Here is a 17,326-nt window from a genome sequence, read left to right as displayed (position 1 = left end):
TTTAAGCTTAAAGTCACCTGGAAATAAAAAAAATTTCTTCAAACATTAGAGTATATGTTTATGAACAATAAAATTATTTTTTGAGTAATTGTTTTGTAACGATTTATATGTTTAAAAAATAGATAAAATTGTTTGAGGAGGTGACTCCGCCTACCCCTTTTGTGGTGTCAATCGAGGCAGACTTTGCCTCGATCGAACATCGAACACACGTAAACACATGCAAGTCCTGTCATGGTTCCGTGGTCTTATGTTTGTTTGTCCATAGGTTATGGTACAAAAGCGTTCTGCTTCACCTTACACCTAATTGTTGTCATTCTTCCAATTATTATTGATTCATTGTGCACCAATATTTATCATGCTACTACATGTGTTACTTTGGTAAATTCAACTTTATGTGCTTTTTGTAATGAATTACAGCATTGAAATAAATGTTCCTGAATTGAATTGAATTGAATTGAATTGAAGTCCTAGTCGTGAGTTTGTACGTTTCGTAAAAAAAGATTTTTTTCTTGCATTTTTCAAGCAATGTCGACCTGGTGTATTGCTGCTGGATATAGGTCCGACGTCTTTTCCAGTGCTGTGCAGCAAACACTTTGAGCCGTCGTGCTTCGACATTGAAAAATTTGATTCTAGGAAATTCAGATCGGAATTGCATCATGGAGTGAATGATTTGTTACCAATCCCTAACCCAGCATGTCAGTGTACTATAAACACACACCCCTGGACTGACATGCACCCAATTTGTTCTGAACCCTGATACCTGACATTAAAAACATATTTTTATGAAATAATATACAAAAAGTTAAAGGGATGTTTCATGTGCAATAAAAAAAATTCATAAATACCTCAGACAGTTTTCGCTATTCCTATTGGTGGAGAGCACGTCGCGTGGGTGTGTATAAACCTTTGTTTATGACCAGTAAAAAGTGTTAAAAACATGGGCGTGACACGCGAGCTTGCACCTGTGCTTATAAGACAGATTCTTCATTCCTATTGGTCGAGAGCAACGGCCGGGACAGTTGTGCCACATCATGCGATACACGTGACGCGCACAGCATTCCCTTATAGGGAGTTGTTTATCCGAGGGCCTTACCATTTCATAGCTGGAGGGGGTGTTGTGTTGAAAGAAATCATTGAACAATTATAATTTTTGCATTTATTTTACTTTTTGACAAAAAAGTGTTGATGTTTTTTGACCAAAAAGGTATTTAAAGGAACACGTTGAATTGGATCGGTCGAGTTGGTCTTTGAAAAGCGTTTGTAACCGTTTGTTATAAAATGCATATGGTTAGAAATATGTTTTAAACGTAGAATAGAATAATCCACACAAATGTGCCTCGAAATTGCGTGTTTTTCCTTCTACGTTGCGAACTAACACGGTCGGCCATTTATGGGAGTCAACGAGGTAAAAGGACCAAATCGTCCGATCCAAGGCAACGTGTTCCTTTAAACCACTATTTGAAAACCTCTTCACCACGCATTGATTCCCTTATTAAAGGTTTTGTACAGGAATGGTGACGAGAAAAAAACAATTTGTTTTCAGTTTCACTCTAAAAACTTACTGATTATGGAGTTTATACTAGAATTTTTGTGTGAAATATATTCCTCTTAAAATTAAATCATATTTTAGAAAATTTTATAAGTGAAAACCGTCGGGCAAAACCTTTTTGTTTGGCAGCCAGCTAGAAAGTTCATGCAATCTTACCATGACTACGCGTCTTTTTGGCCGGTGAAACATGACGTGTACAGTGTTTTGTCAATAGAGGGCGGTTTGAATGTAAACATAGGTCACGTATCGTCTACTTTTTTGTAATTGTCACAGACCAACATCCTCATTCGGTGTATCAAACATATGCATAAAATAACCAACCTAATGCCAATTTGGGCTCATTGGTCATCAAAGTTGCAAGACGTAATGAAAAAGAAAAACATCCTTGTTGCATAGAATTGCGTGTGCTTTCAGATGCCGGGGAAAAGCTTCATGCCTGAACTGAAGCCTTTCTGACAGATTCAAATTGTTTGGTGAACAACTACTTCAAAGCTGAAAGGGGGTCATTGCTTACAATGTTTTATAGTACATATACCCAGTGTTCTGTATTGTGTAAACAAAAAATAGGGTCATTAATTTTTTGAGTAATTACCAAATCTACCATCGAAAAAAGTGTTGCTACACCCACAGCATGCACACCTGCTCTACCTCTCATATGTCGGGAGTTCCCTCTTTAACAAGTGGCAATATAGAAATGGCCACTCTTAAAATTAATACTAACTGCTTTCCAATAACCACAAACCAATATATTACTATTAGGAAATACTTGTTTTCTGTTATTTTTTTAGACCCAAAGTGGACGGATGCCAGGTTGCAGCTACGTTGGTAAGTAAATAATGATACTTGTTTCCTATTTTAACAGTATGGTATCATATGGCCTTTTGTTGTTGTTGCCAAAAGAGCAAATTTGGACAATTATGCTATTTCAAAATTCAATACATAAATCTTCATTAGTGCTCAGATTTAAATAAAAACAGTTTACATGTTAAACTTTGTAGTACCTTCTCATTAATTTAGACTCGTAACAAGATCATGATCATGTTAAACAAACTTTGGTGTGCTAATAAATTTACAGCTACAAGCCCTGCAGTCTTGTGAATATCCCCCCCCCAAAAAAAATTCAAACCCTATTTTTGACAAAGTCTACCAATCCAGGAAGAGTCATGAAGTATGTACTGGTAGGATCAAAACCTACTGAAATGTCTCCACTTTCCTTGTAGAAATCCGCGATGGTTGCAGTAACCCTCTGCCTCCTCTCAGAGACGAGTCCCTCAGGCCTCCTCCGGTAAGCAACGTCCAGATGGAGTACTACACCACCGAGTTCATCTCAGCAGATGAGCAGTATAGACAGTGGGAAGGCATTTGGAGTTGTCTGAATTTCACATTTCAGATCGGACCAGAAGGTAATAAAGTGGCTTATTCTCAAATAGAGCGCTCATATCCGTCACTTAGTGAAGCTCAAGGCGCTTCCAACACTAAAGCCAGTGGACACTGTTGGTAATTGTCAAAGAACAGTCTTCTCACTTGCTGTATCTCAACATATGCATAAAATAACAAACCTGTGAAGTTTGAGCTTGATTGGTCATCAGAGTTGAAAGAAAAAACACCCTTGTCACACGAAGTTGTGTGCTTTCAGATGCTTGATTTCGGGACCTCAAATTCTAAACTTGAGGTCTCGAAATCAAATTCGTGGAAAATTACTTCTTTCTCGAAAACTACTCCACTTCAGAGGGAGCCGTTTCTCACGATGTTTTATACTACCAACCTCTCCCCATTACTCGTTACCGAGTAAGGTTTTATGCTAATAATTATTTTGAGTAACTACCAATAGTGTCCACTGCCTTTTTAGTATTTTTCTGTATGCCTAAGGTGTTGTAGAGCTTGAGGTAATGAGATAATTCCTTAACATAGCACTGTGTAATGGTTTACAAGGTGCTGTGGTGCACGATGCTGCCAATCAAATCAGGAGAACCAGGGCGAACCCCTTCCCTTTAAGATCAGGACTCAAGTCCACTCTGATGAAAAGACACATCGGAGCTTGAGTCCGGTGCCCTTATCCGCCGAGCCACGACACACCGGGTAATACTGTAGTAGCCCGGTGTTCTTTTTTTCAGGTCTGATTTCGGGTTTATGAAATAGGGACACCACCAACCTAGGGCTAGGTGTAGAATGCCGGCTTATTGATCCGGAGGTCATTGGTTCAAATCCCGCTCTTGTAAATGTATCGTTGTTCAACCCCAAATCATTTAAAATTTACCTGGTCAGTTTTGTATGAAGATACCTGCTGTTTGTCCAATCACTCTCAGTTCCAGTTTCGATAGCAAACCGCGAGGAGTGGTTTGTACCGGTCTAGACTTATGGGGCCAAGGCTCTTAATACTGTGATTTGCTGGTATGCACATTTAAAGGAACATTACACTAATTGTTTTTTTTCTAACAAAACAGTTGCTGGCAGTGTAAGCACTTTATGTTACCATATACATAAACTGACAAAGCTGTAGAAGTTTGAGATCGATCGGCCATCTGGGTCACAAGAAAATAAGGAAAAACCATTTTTATACATTTTGCATGACATCGGTTAAAAATAAAATGAACAAAATGCTCACTGAGCGATAAACTCCAAATGGGAAATTAGTTTTATATATTTCTCATCAAGTATGACATTTCAGAGAGAAATATTTAAAAGGATGTTTTCTACGATCATCATCTCTAGACCAGATCAAAATCACAAAAATTGCCAAGATAAAACCCATTAAGAATGCCCCAAATTTCCTAGCAGGGCTTTTTAAAACCAAATGTGCACCAAGTAAAACCTGTCCGAGGACTTTGTATCAATTCAGTGTGCTTTATTGGCTATAAGCATGCAAAACTGGGCCCAGAATGCTCCACAGTATTGACAAATCACGGGAGACTCCTGCAGATCCTACCAGGGCCCAATTTCATAGAAGTGCTTAAACACAGCAAAATCATGCTTAGCAGAATGAGGCTATAAATTACCATCCAAATTCTATGTCACGTTTACCATTTGTTGCTGGATCCTGCACATGTTTGCTTCGCAGAAAGTTTTCAAGCAACATTTTCTGCATGATTTAAAGCTCTATTAAATCTGGCCCTGAATTATTCCAGTTGTAATGCATTCCATTAATGAATTAATTTAAAGGCAGTGGACACTATTGGTAATTACTCAAAATAATTATCAGCATAAAACCTCACTTGGTAACAAGTAATGGGGAGAGGTTTATAGTAAAGAGCATTGTGAGAAACAGCTCCCTATGAAGTGACGTAGTTTTCGAGAAATAAGTAATTTTCCACGAGTTAGATTTCAAGACCTCAAGTTTAGAATTTGAGGTCTCAAAATCAAGCATCTAAAAGCACACAACTTCGTGTGACAAGGGTGTTTTTTTCATTCATAGTTATCTCGCAACTCCGACGACCAATTGAGCTCAAATTTCCACAGGTTTGTTATATTTTATGCATATATTGAGACACACCAAGTGAGAAGACTGGTCTTTGACATTACCAATAGTGTCCAGGTCTTTAAATCTACGAAGGCGGAAGGGGGGAAATTGTTGAGAAGATAAGCTTAATAAAAGGATTGTTCTCATTATTTTGGGTTTTCAATGTTTTCAATTTAAGCTGCGGGAAAGATTCAAGGGATCCTATTTTCAATGAGGAGTTTGAACATAGACTCGGATGACTACGGTGACCTTATCTGTCGAGCTTTTGACTTTGGCGGTCCTCTGGATGCAGACGCATTGATCGGTGAGGACGGTACTCCGGTAAGAATATAAACTTCACTTTATATTTTTATTTTTTATATTAGTCATCAAAGCAGTGACATTACGCCCCTCTTAAAATATTTATGCATGACGTCATAATTCTAACCCAAAATGAGGTTATGGGCGCACGTTCCCCATCTCGCCTCATTTTGAGTTAGCATTGTGACGTTGACGTACCTCATGCATTAAAATTAAAAGAGGCGTATAGACCTTTATCATGCTGTCACCATCTTGGTCATGTTCCCTGTTTCCAATAACAGTTTGGTTACATTGAGTTGGAATGAAGTAAAATCAAAATGGCCACACCAGGGTCCAATTTCATAGAGCTGCTAATCACAAAAATTTTCTTAGCATGAGATTCCTTCCTTGATAAAACAAGATTACGAACAAAATTTCCATGTGATTTTCAGGATAAGCAAACAACCGCTGAATGCCAATAACTAGCAAAATGCAAAAAGTGGAAATTTGGTTGGTAATCGTGGTCGTGCTAAGCAAACTTTTGTGCTTAGCAGCTCTATGAAATTGGGCCCTGGATAAGGGTCTATTTACATAAGAATTAGTTACAGTTTACAAAATAAACAGTCCATAGTAATTGTGAGATATACCAAAAAGTGAAGGATTGTATCAAACCAATGAAAAGGGGGGAAAAAAGCAGCCAAAAATGAGTGGAGCACCGGCTGCAACATGTGAACTTTTGGGAATGTTGGCTGATGGCCAGTTTCTGCCAACAAGATTTCTTGTGTGCCTACTGCTTAGCAATTTTGTTCTGCTTACTGGCTTTATGAAAAAACCTGACCCTTAACTTTAAGTGTGTCAAATTCACACTAAATTCTTACTGGGAGAAGACAAAACACACCAACTGCTACACCTGTGATGGTTGACTCATAAAACTACACACACAAAAACTTCTGCAGTTATAAACCAACTCTAGGGAGATTTGGAAACATTAGCTGTTTTACGACATACTCAAAATTTATGTAAACAGATCAATCTTCCATCTGGGCCCATTTTATACAGCTGCTTCAGCACAAAAAGTAGCTGAGCACTAAGCAATTTTGCTTACCAGAATACTTTGGCTGTTTACCATACTTAGGGTAACCAGCCAAAGTACCAACCACATTGTCTGTGTGTCCTGTTAAGTTTTTCTCAGCAGAAGATTGCTAAGCAACACTTTTTTGCTCAAGCAACTTTATAAAATTTGGCATGTGCCTCTTGGGGAATAAAACAACCTCTTAAGAGAAGTTTAATTTATTTCAATGTAACTCTCTTTTGACTGGTTTCTTCTTGGGGAGACTATTATTTTGCCACAGTTAAGATTAGATTAAGTTCCTAGGTAAGAATCAGTCCAATGGCGATCATTTACTTTTTTGATTTTATGGGTCTGACAAACTTTGCCAGGATGGAAATTATAAACTTTTCCCTATAATTGCCACTATAAAACACTTCATACGCATAACACAAACAATCAATCAGGATAGTTACTTGTTGAACTGAAAATGTAAACTTCATGTCCTTAAATTTGGGGTTAAACAAATACAAATTGACTACAGCGGGACTTGAACCTGTGACCTCCGGATAAAAGCATTGACGCTCTACCAACTGAGCTATCTAACTCTATTGTTGGGATGGTCTCCCTATTTTGTCAATATCTTTGTTTCGGGGTGCCAGTCACAAGCCATACATTCTGTATTGCCATGGAGCCAGAGATCACGATATTAACTGGGAAGCGGCAGCAGAGGGATTGCCTAAAGGGGTGCGACTTTTTATAGCAAAAAAGCACAATGGTCTCTAGTTTTCAACCAGTTTTCTTTGAGAATTTGTGATGTGCGCTTTTTATGATCTTTTAATTCAACAGATCAGATTTTAAAAAAACCCAGCCAGTACTCTCTTAATGTAAAAGAGTGAAAAACACCACTCTTTACTTTTCGAGCTGTCCCTTATATGGCTCTTTAAAAAGAGTGGTGGTTATTTCACTCTTTTAGAGGAGTTTCACTCCAGGACAAAGTGAAAAATCACTCAAAAAAGATGCAAACTTCAATCTAAGGGAGTGGAAGACCACTTGAAAAAGAGCTGTCCTTCATATGGCTCTTCAAATAGTGCTTTTTCACTTTTAAGAGAGTAGTGTTCTTTTTCAAATATGAATATGTTTGTTTATGTTTTATGCAAACTGAGTTTGCCACTAACAAGGCTCAAAGCCACTCTTGGTTAGCGGCTACAAGAGGAAAACATTTAAGATGAAAATATCCTAGGGGAGCTGAAGGTAGATATTGCTAGTACCTTATAAAACAGTCTAGAATGCGGGGTGGAGGGAAACATGCAACATGCACAAGTTTTAAAGAGACGCAATACTAAACAAAATTTGCTGCGTTAGTCTGATTGATAAAACACGGAAGGTAATGGTAACACTTAAAGGGAAGGTACGCGTTTGGTAATTACTCAAAACAAATATGAACTTAAAAACTAACTTGGTAACATGCATTGGAAAACTGTTGATAGTATAAAACATTGTGAGAAACGGCTACATCTGATTTTGAGAAAGAGGCAATTTCTCACTAAAATAATAAAAGACTTCTAGCCAGAAGTCTTTTATTCCTATCTGAAAGAACACAAATTTGTCCAACAAGGGTGTTTTTTCTCTCATCATTTTCTCGCAACTTCGATGACCAATTGAGCTCAATTTTTCACAGGCTCGTTTTTTCCCCACTTATGTTGGGATACACCAAGTGAGAAGACTGGTCTTTGACAATTACCAAAGGTGTACCTTCCCTGTAACTAAATACATTTAAAAAAAATGCATTTTCAGCTTTTATAGCAACAACTACCTCATCAGATTCAGTACGTGGGAATAAAGCTGTAGGGATGGTTCTTTGTTCTACACATGTCATATAAAGCGAGAGTGTATGGGTGAAAGCAGAAAGCTGTTACACACTCTGTATTCAAATGATTTGTATGAAGCTCATTCCGTGGGACCGCAACATTGTTAAAGTGCACCCCGTCACGTCACCATGGTGGTTTTTGACCTTGATCCTGTAAGGAATAATTTAGATGAAATCAATACCATTCAATAGCCAACCTTTGTGCCCTTTTTCATTTTAATGTCTTGTTTCAACCAAAAAAATAATACAGCATTTTTGTAAAAACATCTCGGAATCCAGGGCCTGATTTCATAGAATTGCTGAACCTGGAAATAGTGCTAAGAAAAGAAAATTGTTTTAATGAGCAAAATAAGCAGGACACCAGTCTACAGTGGGGTATAAATTGTTGTATTTCGGAGGAAAGACTTATTCTACTTTAGTTATTTCATTTTAGAACACGCTGCAATGGCAGAAAATGAATGAGTCAATAAAAGACCGAATACACAAAATGAAACTATTCTTGTCCAGTTCCTGTATTATGATATCATTCTTAGGGATATAGATGACTCTGTGGTTTCTTTCCCTGCCTGGATCGTGTTTTCAGTCCCAGTTTTTTACTATTATTATTCAACCAAATATTTTGTTTTAATTTCCCAAGTCAGGTTCCTTGTGATTTATACTTGATATCTAAAATAAAAAGTTGCATTCCCTTAAGGTGATCCTGCTACTGCTGCTTCCCATGTTGTTTCGGTGTGACTCTACATATATTATAGTTACTAGTTGAATGGCTTTGAATAACACCCTGAACAAAGATATCAACTATAATAGCTCAAATGGTATAGCGCTGGTACTATAATCCTGAGGTTACAGGTTTGAGGCCACTATTTTTTCTTTGCTCAACCCCAAATTATTAAAATAACTTTTGTTTTTTCCCCACAGTTGAAGTTGTTTTTTGACTGTTTTCGGGGTCAGAAGCCCGGCATGGAATATGAGTATACAATAAGAACTCTGCCTGTGATTGATATAAATGGTGACGATCCAAGAGATACTGCAGTGACAATGAGATACAGAACACAATGTGAGTATGAGTGTAGTTCAAACTCCCTGGAGTTGTGCAAGTAAAGGCACTGGACACTATTGGTAATTACTTGAAATAGTTGTTAGCATAAAAACTTACATGGCAACAAGGAATGGAGAGCTGTTGATAGTATACAAATATTGACTGCTTCGAGTGCTATGGTTAAAACTATGACTCCCGAGGTGATCCCCGGAGTGTTCTATTTTCCCGAGGCGAAGCCGAGGGAAAATAGAACGCTCCGGGGATCACCGAGGGAGTCATAGTTTTTAACCATTGCACGAGTAAAAGCAGTCAATATTTGTTTTATAACACCCCAAACATTTCTAAGCACTGTACTATTATTATTAAGTTACAGACCTGAATGCTACAATCCACGGACGACGCGAATACAGATTGAAAACACTTTTACTTACTGTGTTGCATGTAGTGTCGTGCAATCCGAAATGGTTACAGACTATTAATTTATCATCCTCGTACACGCAACGGACGTCTGGGTACTGCACACCGTGTGCTAGTCTGTCGGACTAGCGCACGGCGCCGTGTGCTAGTCTTTGGACTAGCGCATGGCAAACCGACGCACTATCACACGGCCGTCGTCTAGCAAAACTAAGACATGTCATGTGACGCGCTCTAAACCAATGAGCAGGCAGAATACTTGCAAGGGGTGTTATAATATAAAATATTGTGAGAAACGGCTCCCTCTGAAGTAAAGTAGTTTTTGAGAAAAAGGTAATTTCCCACTCAAATTTTAAATGACTTCAGGCTTAAGCCATTTGTTATGCATCTGAAAGTACACAAAGTTGTGTAACAAGGATGTTTTTTCTGTCATTATTTTCTTGCAACTTTGATAACCAATTAAGCCATTTGTTATGCATCTGAAAGCACACAAAGTTGTGCAACAAGGATGTTTTTTTCTGTCATTATTTTCTTGCAACTTTGATGACCAATTGAGCTCATATTTTCCCGGGTTTGTTATTTTATGTAAATGTTTGGGATACAGCAAGTGAGAATGCTGGTAAGTAGGACTTGAAACTTTGCATGGTGGAAATACGATATGGAAAGGTTTGCGGTAACACCATGTAATGACTATCTCTAAATGAGTTGGGGTGGTTCTGAAAAGAAGCATTGGTCTGGTCTTTGACAATTTGAACTGGTCTTTGACAATTACTAATCATGCAGCAGTGCTTTTTAGTCATGTTTCCTAAACAGTGAAATGGGACTTGTGACTTCTGTTTAACCATTTATGCCGATTCAACTTAGAACTATGAGCCCATCTAAAGGAGCAGATGTTAACACACCTTCAAGGATGAAAAATAAAACACTTTTTCCAGTCTTTATCACAAAACAGTTTTTAGTGGGGAAAAAATTAAACCACTGTTGTTGGGGGCATTAAATATGAAGAGGGGATTAAGGTAAGAATCCTTCCACCAGCAAAATGGATGTCAATCATTCTTTTAAGATCATGTCTGTGGCTAAATCTTTATAAGAAGGTTATAGGAAGGTTTTTATATTGTCAAATCACTAAAATCATGTACATTGATGTGAAATGATTTTAAATGGATTTGTTCTGTCTCTTCACAGCATGCTATTACATTCCAAACGACTATCTGTGCATCGACAAATCTGAAGGTGTTCTGCGAGACAATGGTAAGGACAAAAAGATCAAAGGATTAAACAATTTATTTATATGATTGTTCTTTGTAAATGATTTAAATTCTTTGAAAAATGCATTAAAAGCAGTGGACACTATTGGCTCCCTCTGAAGTGAAGTAGTTTTCGAGAAAGAAGTTGTTTTCCACGAATTTCATTTCAAGACCGCAGAAGTAGATTTTGAGGTCTCGAAATCAAGCATCTGAAAGCACATAACTTTGTGTGACAAGGGTGTTTTTTCTTTCATTATTATCTCGCAACTTTGACAACCAATTGAGCTCAAACTTCACAGGTCTGTTATTTTATGCATAATGTTGAGATACACCAAGTGAGAAGACTGGTCTTTGTACCAATAGTAACAAAAGTGTCCATTGTCTTTAAGTGAACACGTTGCCTTGGAATTGGTCGAGTTGGTCTTCGGAAAGCGTTTGTAACCGTTTGTTATAAAATGCATGTGGGTAGAAAGATGTTGTAAAAGTAGAATACAATGATCCACACAAACATGCCTCGAAATTGCACGGTTCCCTTTTACCTCGTCGACTAACACGATTGGCCATTTTTTGACTCCCATAAATGGCTGACCGTGTATTTCGCAAAGGAAAAGGAAAACAATGCAATTTCAAGGCAAATAAAACATCTTTCTATAAATCATATGTTTTTTTATAACAAACGGTTACAAATGTTTTTTATAAACCAACTGGTCCAATCTAAGGCAACGTTTAATGACATTACCCATTGAAAATTAAAATGAATACTGAATGTTGTGAGCAACAGAAATTTATTTTACCTTTGTTGTCCCCGACCCTGTGGTAGTGCAGTTGTTTTAGCTGGGCAGTTTTTTTGTTGTTCTTTTCCAGATTTAATTTTCATTATTGCGTGTTTTCCTTCATAAAAAACTTATCTTTTTCCCCATGATAATAATTCTGCTGTTCTCTATGCTCATCTAGTTGCCCTCTCACATCATCCTTGTTGTTCATACCAATTACATACCAATCTGTATGTTTCTTGGGCTAGGCCTATATTTCTTGTTTTGTTGTTCTGTTTTGGTTTTGGAGTTCTTCAGTTTGCCTCGAGTTTCTTTCTTTCTTTAAAAAATGTGTTGTTTTCAAAAAAATAATAATTTGGAGTTGAACAAAGACAAATTTACTATAACGGGATTTGAACCAACGACCTCCGGATTAAAGTGCTGGCGCTCTACCAACTATAAATAAGCTGTCTAGTGAGCTTTCCAGTGTGGTTTATTATTTGACAAATAAATGATAGTAATATAGGTTTTCTCGGTCAATTTCGGAAAATGAGCAGCCAATTTAACCTCCAAGCTATTCTATTTCGCACGAAATGCATCTGAAAAGGTCATTCGATTTCGTTTTATGATTAGTCAAATGTAATGTTGCGTCATTTAACTTAACAAAATAGCCATTAAATTTAACAATTCACCAAAGCAGCATTCAAATTCGCAGACGCTTCTTGAGGCGTGTGTGTCACGAAAAAGAATGACGTTAGGCTAAATTTAACAGAGTGCTAAAGGAATTTGACTCGACTCCAAACGAAATTGAATGGCTGAATTCTGAATTTGAAACGAAGTAACAACTGGAGAGGCAAAACAGCTTTAATTCGAACGCACGAAAATGAAATTGACTGCTGATTTGCCGAATTTGACCGAGAAAACCTATAGTAACTTTATCCTTTTTTACATTCTTTAGAGTTGTGTGCTCACTGGAAGCCACAGTATCTGCTTGTATCTAGCGAGTATCTTGACCTATCTGTTGAAGTGGAGCTCGGACCCGAAGAGTGTGGATTTAACACATTCCGTATATCAGTCCCTACTGTTACTGATCACAACAGCGGCCGTCCAAGCGGTTTCACAGATTTTGACGTTGTAAGTGTTTTATGTACACTGGGACTCAGGGACACTATTGCTACTCTCTTTTTTTCCCCAAACTTTTAAAAAGTTTTACAAAGTTTTTCAAACTTTTACAGTTTGATCCCAAATCGACACCTTGTTTTTATGTACACTGTACAGAGGGGGACTTAGTGACACTGTTGCTACTCTTTTCTTATTGGCTTCAGCCATTTTTAGAACTTTTACAACGTTTTCTAAACTTTTAAAAAGTTTTACTAAGTTATCCAAACTTTTACAGTTTGATCCCAGATTGACACCTTGTTTTTATGTACACTGTACAGAGGGACTCAGGGACACTGTTGCTACTCTTTTCTTATTTTCCAAACTTAAAAAAAAAAAAACTTTTACAGTTTGATCCCAGATTGACTCTTTGTTTTTATGTACACTGTACAAAGGGACTTAGTGACACTGTTGCTACTCTTTTCTTATTGGCTTCAGCCATTTTTAGAACTTTTACAAAGTTTTACAAACTTTTAAAAAGTTTTACAAACTTTAACAGTTTGTTTTTATGTACACTGTACAGATGGACTCAGTGACACTGTTGCTGTTTTCTTCTTACAGCTTCAGCAATTTTAAGAACTTTAACAAAATTTTAGAAACTGTTACACAGTTTTGCAAACTTGTACAGTTTAATGTCTGGAGTAAGGTTTTCGTAATTACTTACATGTATAAGCAAAGTGTGATGTCACAATACAAATCACTATGATAATATTAACTCAAATTAAGACAAATCTTACTCTCTAAATGCAAAAAAGTGAAAAGGCACTCTTTGAAGAGCTATATGAGGGACAACTCTTTTTCAATTGGTCTTCCACTCTTTTAGATTGAAGTTTGCATCTTTTTTGAGTGATTTTTCACTCTGTCCTGGAGTGAAACCCCTTTAAAAGAGTGAAATAACCACCACTCTTTTTAAAGAGCCATACGAGGGACAACTCGAAACGTAAAGTGTGGTGTTTTTCCCTCTTTTACATTTAGAGAGTAGTGCTTTGTGACATCAAGCTCTAAAAATAACTTTTCCCTTCTCTTTTTTTTCCAGAAAAACATGTCTTACTATCAGACTTTCAAGTATGGAAGACAAATCACTTTTATCAGGGTGAACTTAAACACAGGACCTGGTCAGAGATTAGTAAAGGTAAGTATTCAAGGGGTCGATTTCAAAAAGAGTTGGGACTAGTCCTAACTTAAGACTAGTCCTAGGAGATATACAAAACTTAAGGCCAGTCCTAAGTTAGGAAGGCCTTAAACACTTTCATTCGACCAACATTGGCTGTCAGCATTGGCCCAACAGACATTTGCTCGTTAACCTTATGCTGGGTCAAGCTTTCCTCCATGGTTGGTTCAATGTAAAAGTTGACTCAATATTGGTCAAATGTCTGGCCCAAGTATGTTAAAACATTGAACCAAATAATGGGCCAACACAGTTGATTATTGGGCCAATGTTGAGCCTCACATTCTGCCAACAAAACAGTTTTGTTGGACCAACGTTAGCTGTCAACATTGGGACATACATACTTTTGCTGACCGCCCGATTGCTACAGGCTTAACATAAGGTCTGTGTAGGTCTGTTATAAGGATGATGTCTGTTGAATAAATTATCTCTTTTATTGTGGTGACGGCACTAAAATGAAAGCTGAAAATTATCCTCTACATTTTGACTAACATGCAAAATCGCTGTTAGGGGATAGATATTGTCACAATCAGGATTGTTTTAAGCACAACTTTTTTGATTTTCTGATTTTTCTATGCACAAAGATCACTCCACAACCGGACCTCAATACATGTTTCACTAAAGATGGTCAAGACAGAATGTGCAGCATTACCCTGTCTGCTGAATTCAAAATTATTGGTAAGTTTTTTAAAACAATGCATATCTTTAACCAAATTTAAATCTCGTAAATTAAGGGAATCAATGTGTGGTGAAGAGGTTTTCAACTAGTGGTTTAATCCCAACGAGGCCTGGTTCTAAATAATTTTACCGAAACGAAGCCTCGGCAGGTTTAAACCACTAGTTGAAAACCGATTCAACACACTTTGATTCCCATTCATAATTACCTTTTCGGTCAAAAACATCAACACTTTTTGGTCAAAATGTAAAATAAATGCAAAAGTTATAATTGTTCAATGATTTCTTTCAACACAACACCCCTCCAGCTATGAAATGGTAAAGCCCTCCGCCACCCTCGGGTAAACAACTCCTTATAAGGGAATGCTGTGTGCGTCGCGCGTATCGCGTGATGTGGCCCAACTGTTTCAGCCGTTGCTCTCGACCAATAGGAATGAAGAAACTGTCTTATAAGAACAGGTGCAAGGTCGCGTGTCACGCAAATGTTTCAACACTTTTTACTGGTCATAAACAAAGGTTTATACACACCCACGTGACGCGCTCTCCACCAATAGGAATAGTGAAACCGTCTGAGGTATTTATGAATATTTGTTTATGCATGTTTGCCCTGACTAAAAGCCACTCTTGATGGATTTCAAGAAGAAAAATTTAAGATGAGAACAACTCTGGGATGATGGTTCTTGTGATTGATTTAGCTTTTTGCGCTACTTATTTAGCTATACTCCCAATTGGGAGCTGAGGTGGAATAAGGAATAAAATAAATGGCCTAGTACACAGGGTTAGAGATCTGGGAGTGCCATTAGTGTCGTCACTGAGTGATGGGTTTGAGCTCTATATGAGAGGCTATGTACTCAAACTTTTTAATAGTAGTTGTTAAACTTGCATCGGGAATAAAGAATATTAATTTTGGTTTTACTCGTACACCGATGTAAGCACCGTATACTCAGTACTTTCCCCCGAGTTCTGTGGAAAAAAAATCACAGGCAAATTACTCACGTGTGATTCGAACCCACAACCTTTGCAATTCTAGAGCAGTGTCTCTACCTACTGGGCAATCTCAGTGGTCTAGTCGATAAGACACTGCGCTAGAACTGCAGTAAGTTGCGTGTGATTTTTTTTCCACATTCAGGAAATTTCTCTACTACTGCAGAGTAAATAGTGTTCTTCAAACAACATCTACAAAATTCCAATTTAGTGTAAACAAGTTAAAGGCACTGGACACTATCGGTAATCACTAAAATAATTGTTATTATAAAAACTTACTTATTAATGATCAATGGAGAGCTGCTGATAGTTTAAAATGTTGTGAGAAACGGCTCCCTCTGCAGTAACATAGTTTTTGAGAAAGAAATACAACTTCTCTCTAAAATATTTGAATTTGATTTCGAGACCTCAGAATTAGATTTCAAGGTCCCAAAATCAAGCATCTGAAAGCACACAACTTGTGCAACAAGAGAGTTTGTTCTTCCATTATTCTCTCGCAACTTCGACGACCAATTGAGCTCAAATTGTCACAGGTTTGTTATTTTATGCATGTGTTGACAAACACACCAAGTGAGAAGAATGGTCTTTGACAATTACAAATAGTGTCAGTGTCTTTAATCAGCATGAACAACTGTATTTTATAATTGTTTGAGATTTCTTTGTGGTTCATCAGAGAATCCTTGTTTGAGTGGTCCGACGCACTGCTCTGATTCAGTGCACGATTGCAAGCCGGTTGGAAGTGAAGCTATCTGTGTATGTAAGCCAGGCTACATGGAAGATGACAATGGCCGTTGCATCAGTAAGTCCAGCTGTAGTCGATTTGCGAAGTCTGTTAAAATCAAAGACAAACTTTTAGGCTTAAGTCTACCTGTAGCACATTTACAAACACAGATAAACTTCTCAAAGATCAGCAAAAGAAAGAGATTTTTAACCACTAAGCAATTGCAATTGAATCAAAAGCACAATTACAACATCTAATAAAGTTCCTTAAAAATCAGCAAAAGAAAGCAATTGTAGAACTTTAAAGTGATTGCAATTAAGCATATTCATCAGAGCATATTCACAGATTCGTATAAAATTCCTAAAAGATCAGCAAAATTAAGAGACTTTAAAGCACGAATGCACAACATTGAGCTTGAAAACCCATATGCTTAATATCAGAACAACACATAACTTTAAATTACCAAACAATCTGATAACTAATAAAAATTATTACTTGGATGTTTTCAGATCAGAGACAAATCTTGTGTTTTTCTTTCCAGAAAACCCATGCAGCCCATTGGACAGTGCTACTCAAAAACCCTATAACCCATGCGGCGTAGGGACCTGCATCATAAACCCCACCCAAGATGGCTACTTCTGTAACTGTAGCTATGGATACAAAGATATGGATGGAACTTGCAAAGGTGACTATCTCAGAAAAGACGAGCATTTCAACCAATGAAAGTCTTTAGTCTACTTGTCTGTCGGTGTTTACTTGTTTCTGTTTGTGTTATGTTTGTCTGTCCATCAGGCATCTCGCCACAAGCCGCGACTTCTAGATAATGCCTCCATACTTAATTATGTTCATGACTTGTAAAAAGAGTCTTTCGTAAAAAAAAAAGATTGTTTGGCTATGGAGTGTTTTGAAATTTTCATGAAGTATGGAAATAAATGTGAGTTTGAATTGAATTGAACATTCATGAA

At 37.4% G+C, this 17,326-nt stretch overlaps 1 protein-coding gene across 2 annotated transcripts in view; it reads left to right on the top strand.

Moving 5' to 3' along the window:
• LOC139954124 (uncharacterized) overlaps positions 1-17,326 on the top strand; it is a 40,997-nt gene that overhangs the window by 10,363 nt on the left and 13,308 nt on the right. For both annotated transcript variants that reach the window (XR_011788052.1, XM_071953792.1), the window contains exons 2-11: positions 2,338-2,374; positions 2,770-2,952; positions 5,185-5,327; positions 9,122-9,260; positions 10,842-10,907; positions 12,614-12,789; positions 13,850-13,945; positions 14,566-14,659; positions 16,314-16,439; positions 16,903-17,046. Coding sequence is in view for 1 of the 2 variants with exons in the window: in XM_071953792.1 (XP_071809893.1) it covers positions 2,338-2,374; positions 2,770-2,952; positions 5,185-5,327; positions 9,122-9,260; positions 10,842-10,907; positions 12,614-12,789; positions 13,850-13,945; positions 14,566-14,659; positions 16,314-16,439; positions 16,903-17,046 (1,204 nt within the window). In the remaining variant the exon portion in view is untranslated. The remainder of the gene's footprint in view (positions 1-2,337; positions 2,375-2,769; positions 2,953-5,184; positions 5,328-9,121; positions 9,261-10,841; positions 10,908-12,613; positions 12,790-13,849; positions 13,946-14,565; positions 14,660-16,313; positions 16,440-16,902; positions 17,047-17,326) is intronic.

Source organism: Asterias amurensis, chromosome 2 (genome assembly GCF_032118995.1).
Source record: "Asterias amurensis chromosome 2, ASM3211899v1".
In the NCBI taxonomy this organism is placed as follows: Eukaryota; Metazoa; Echinodermata; class Asteroidea; order Forcipulatida; family Asteriidae; genus Asterias; species Asterias amurensis.
The sequence above is the reverse complement of the archived record's forward strand: the minus strand, read 5'-3'. Positions and strand labels throughout refer to the sequence as shown.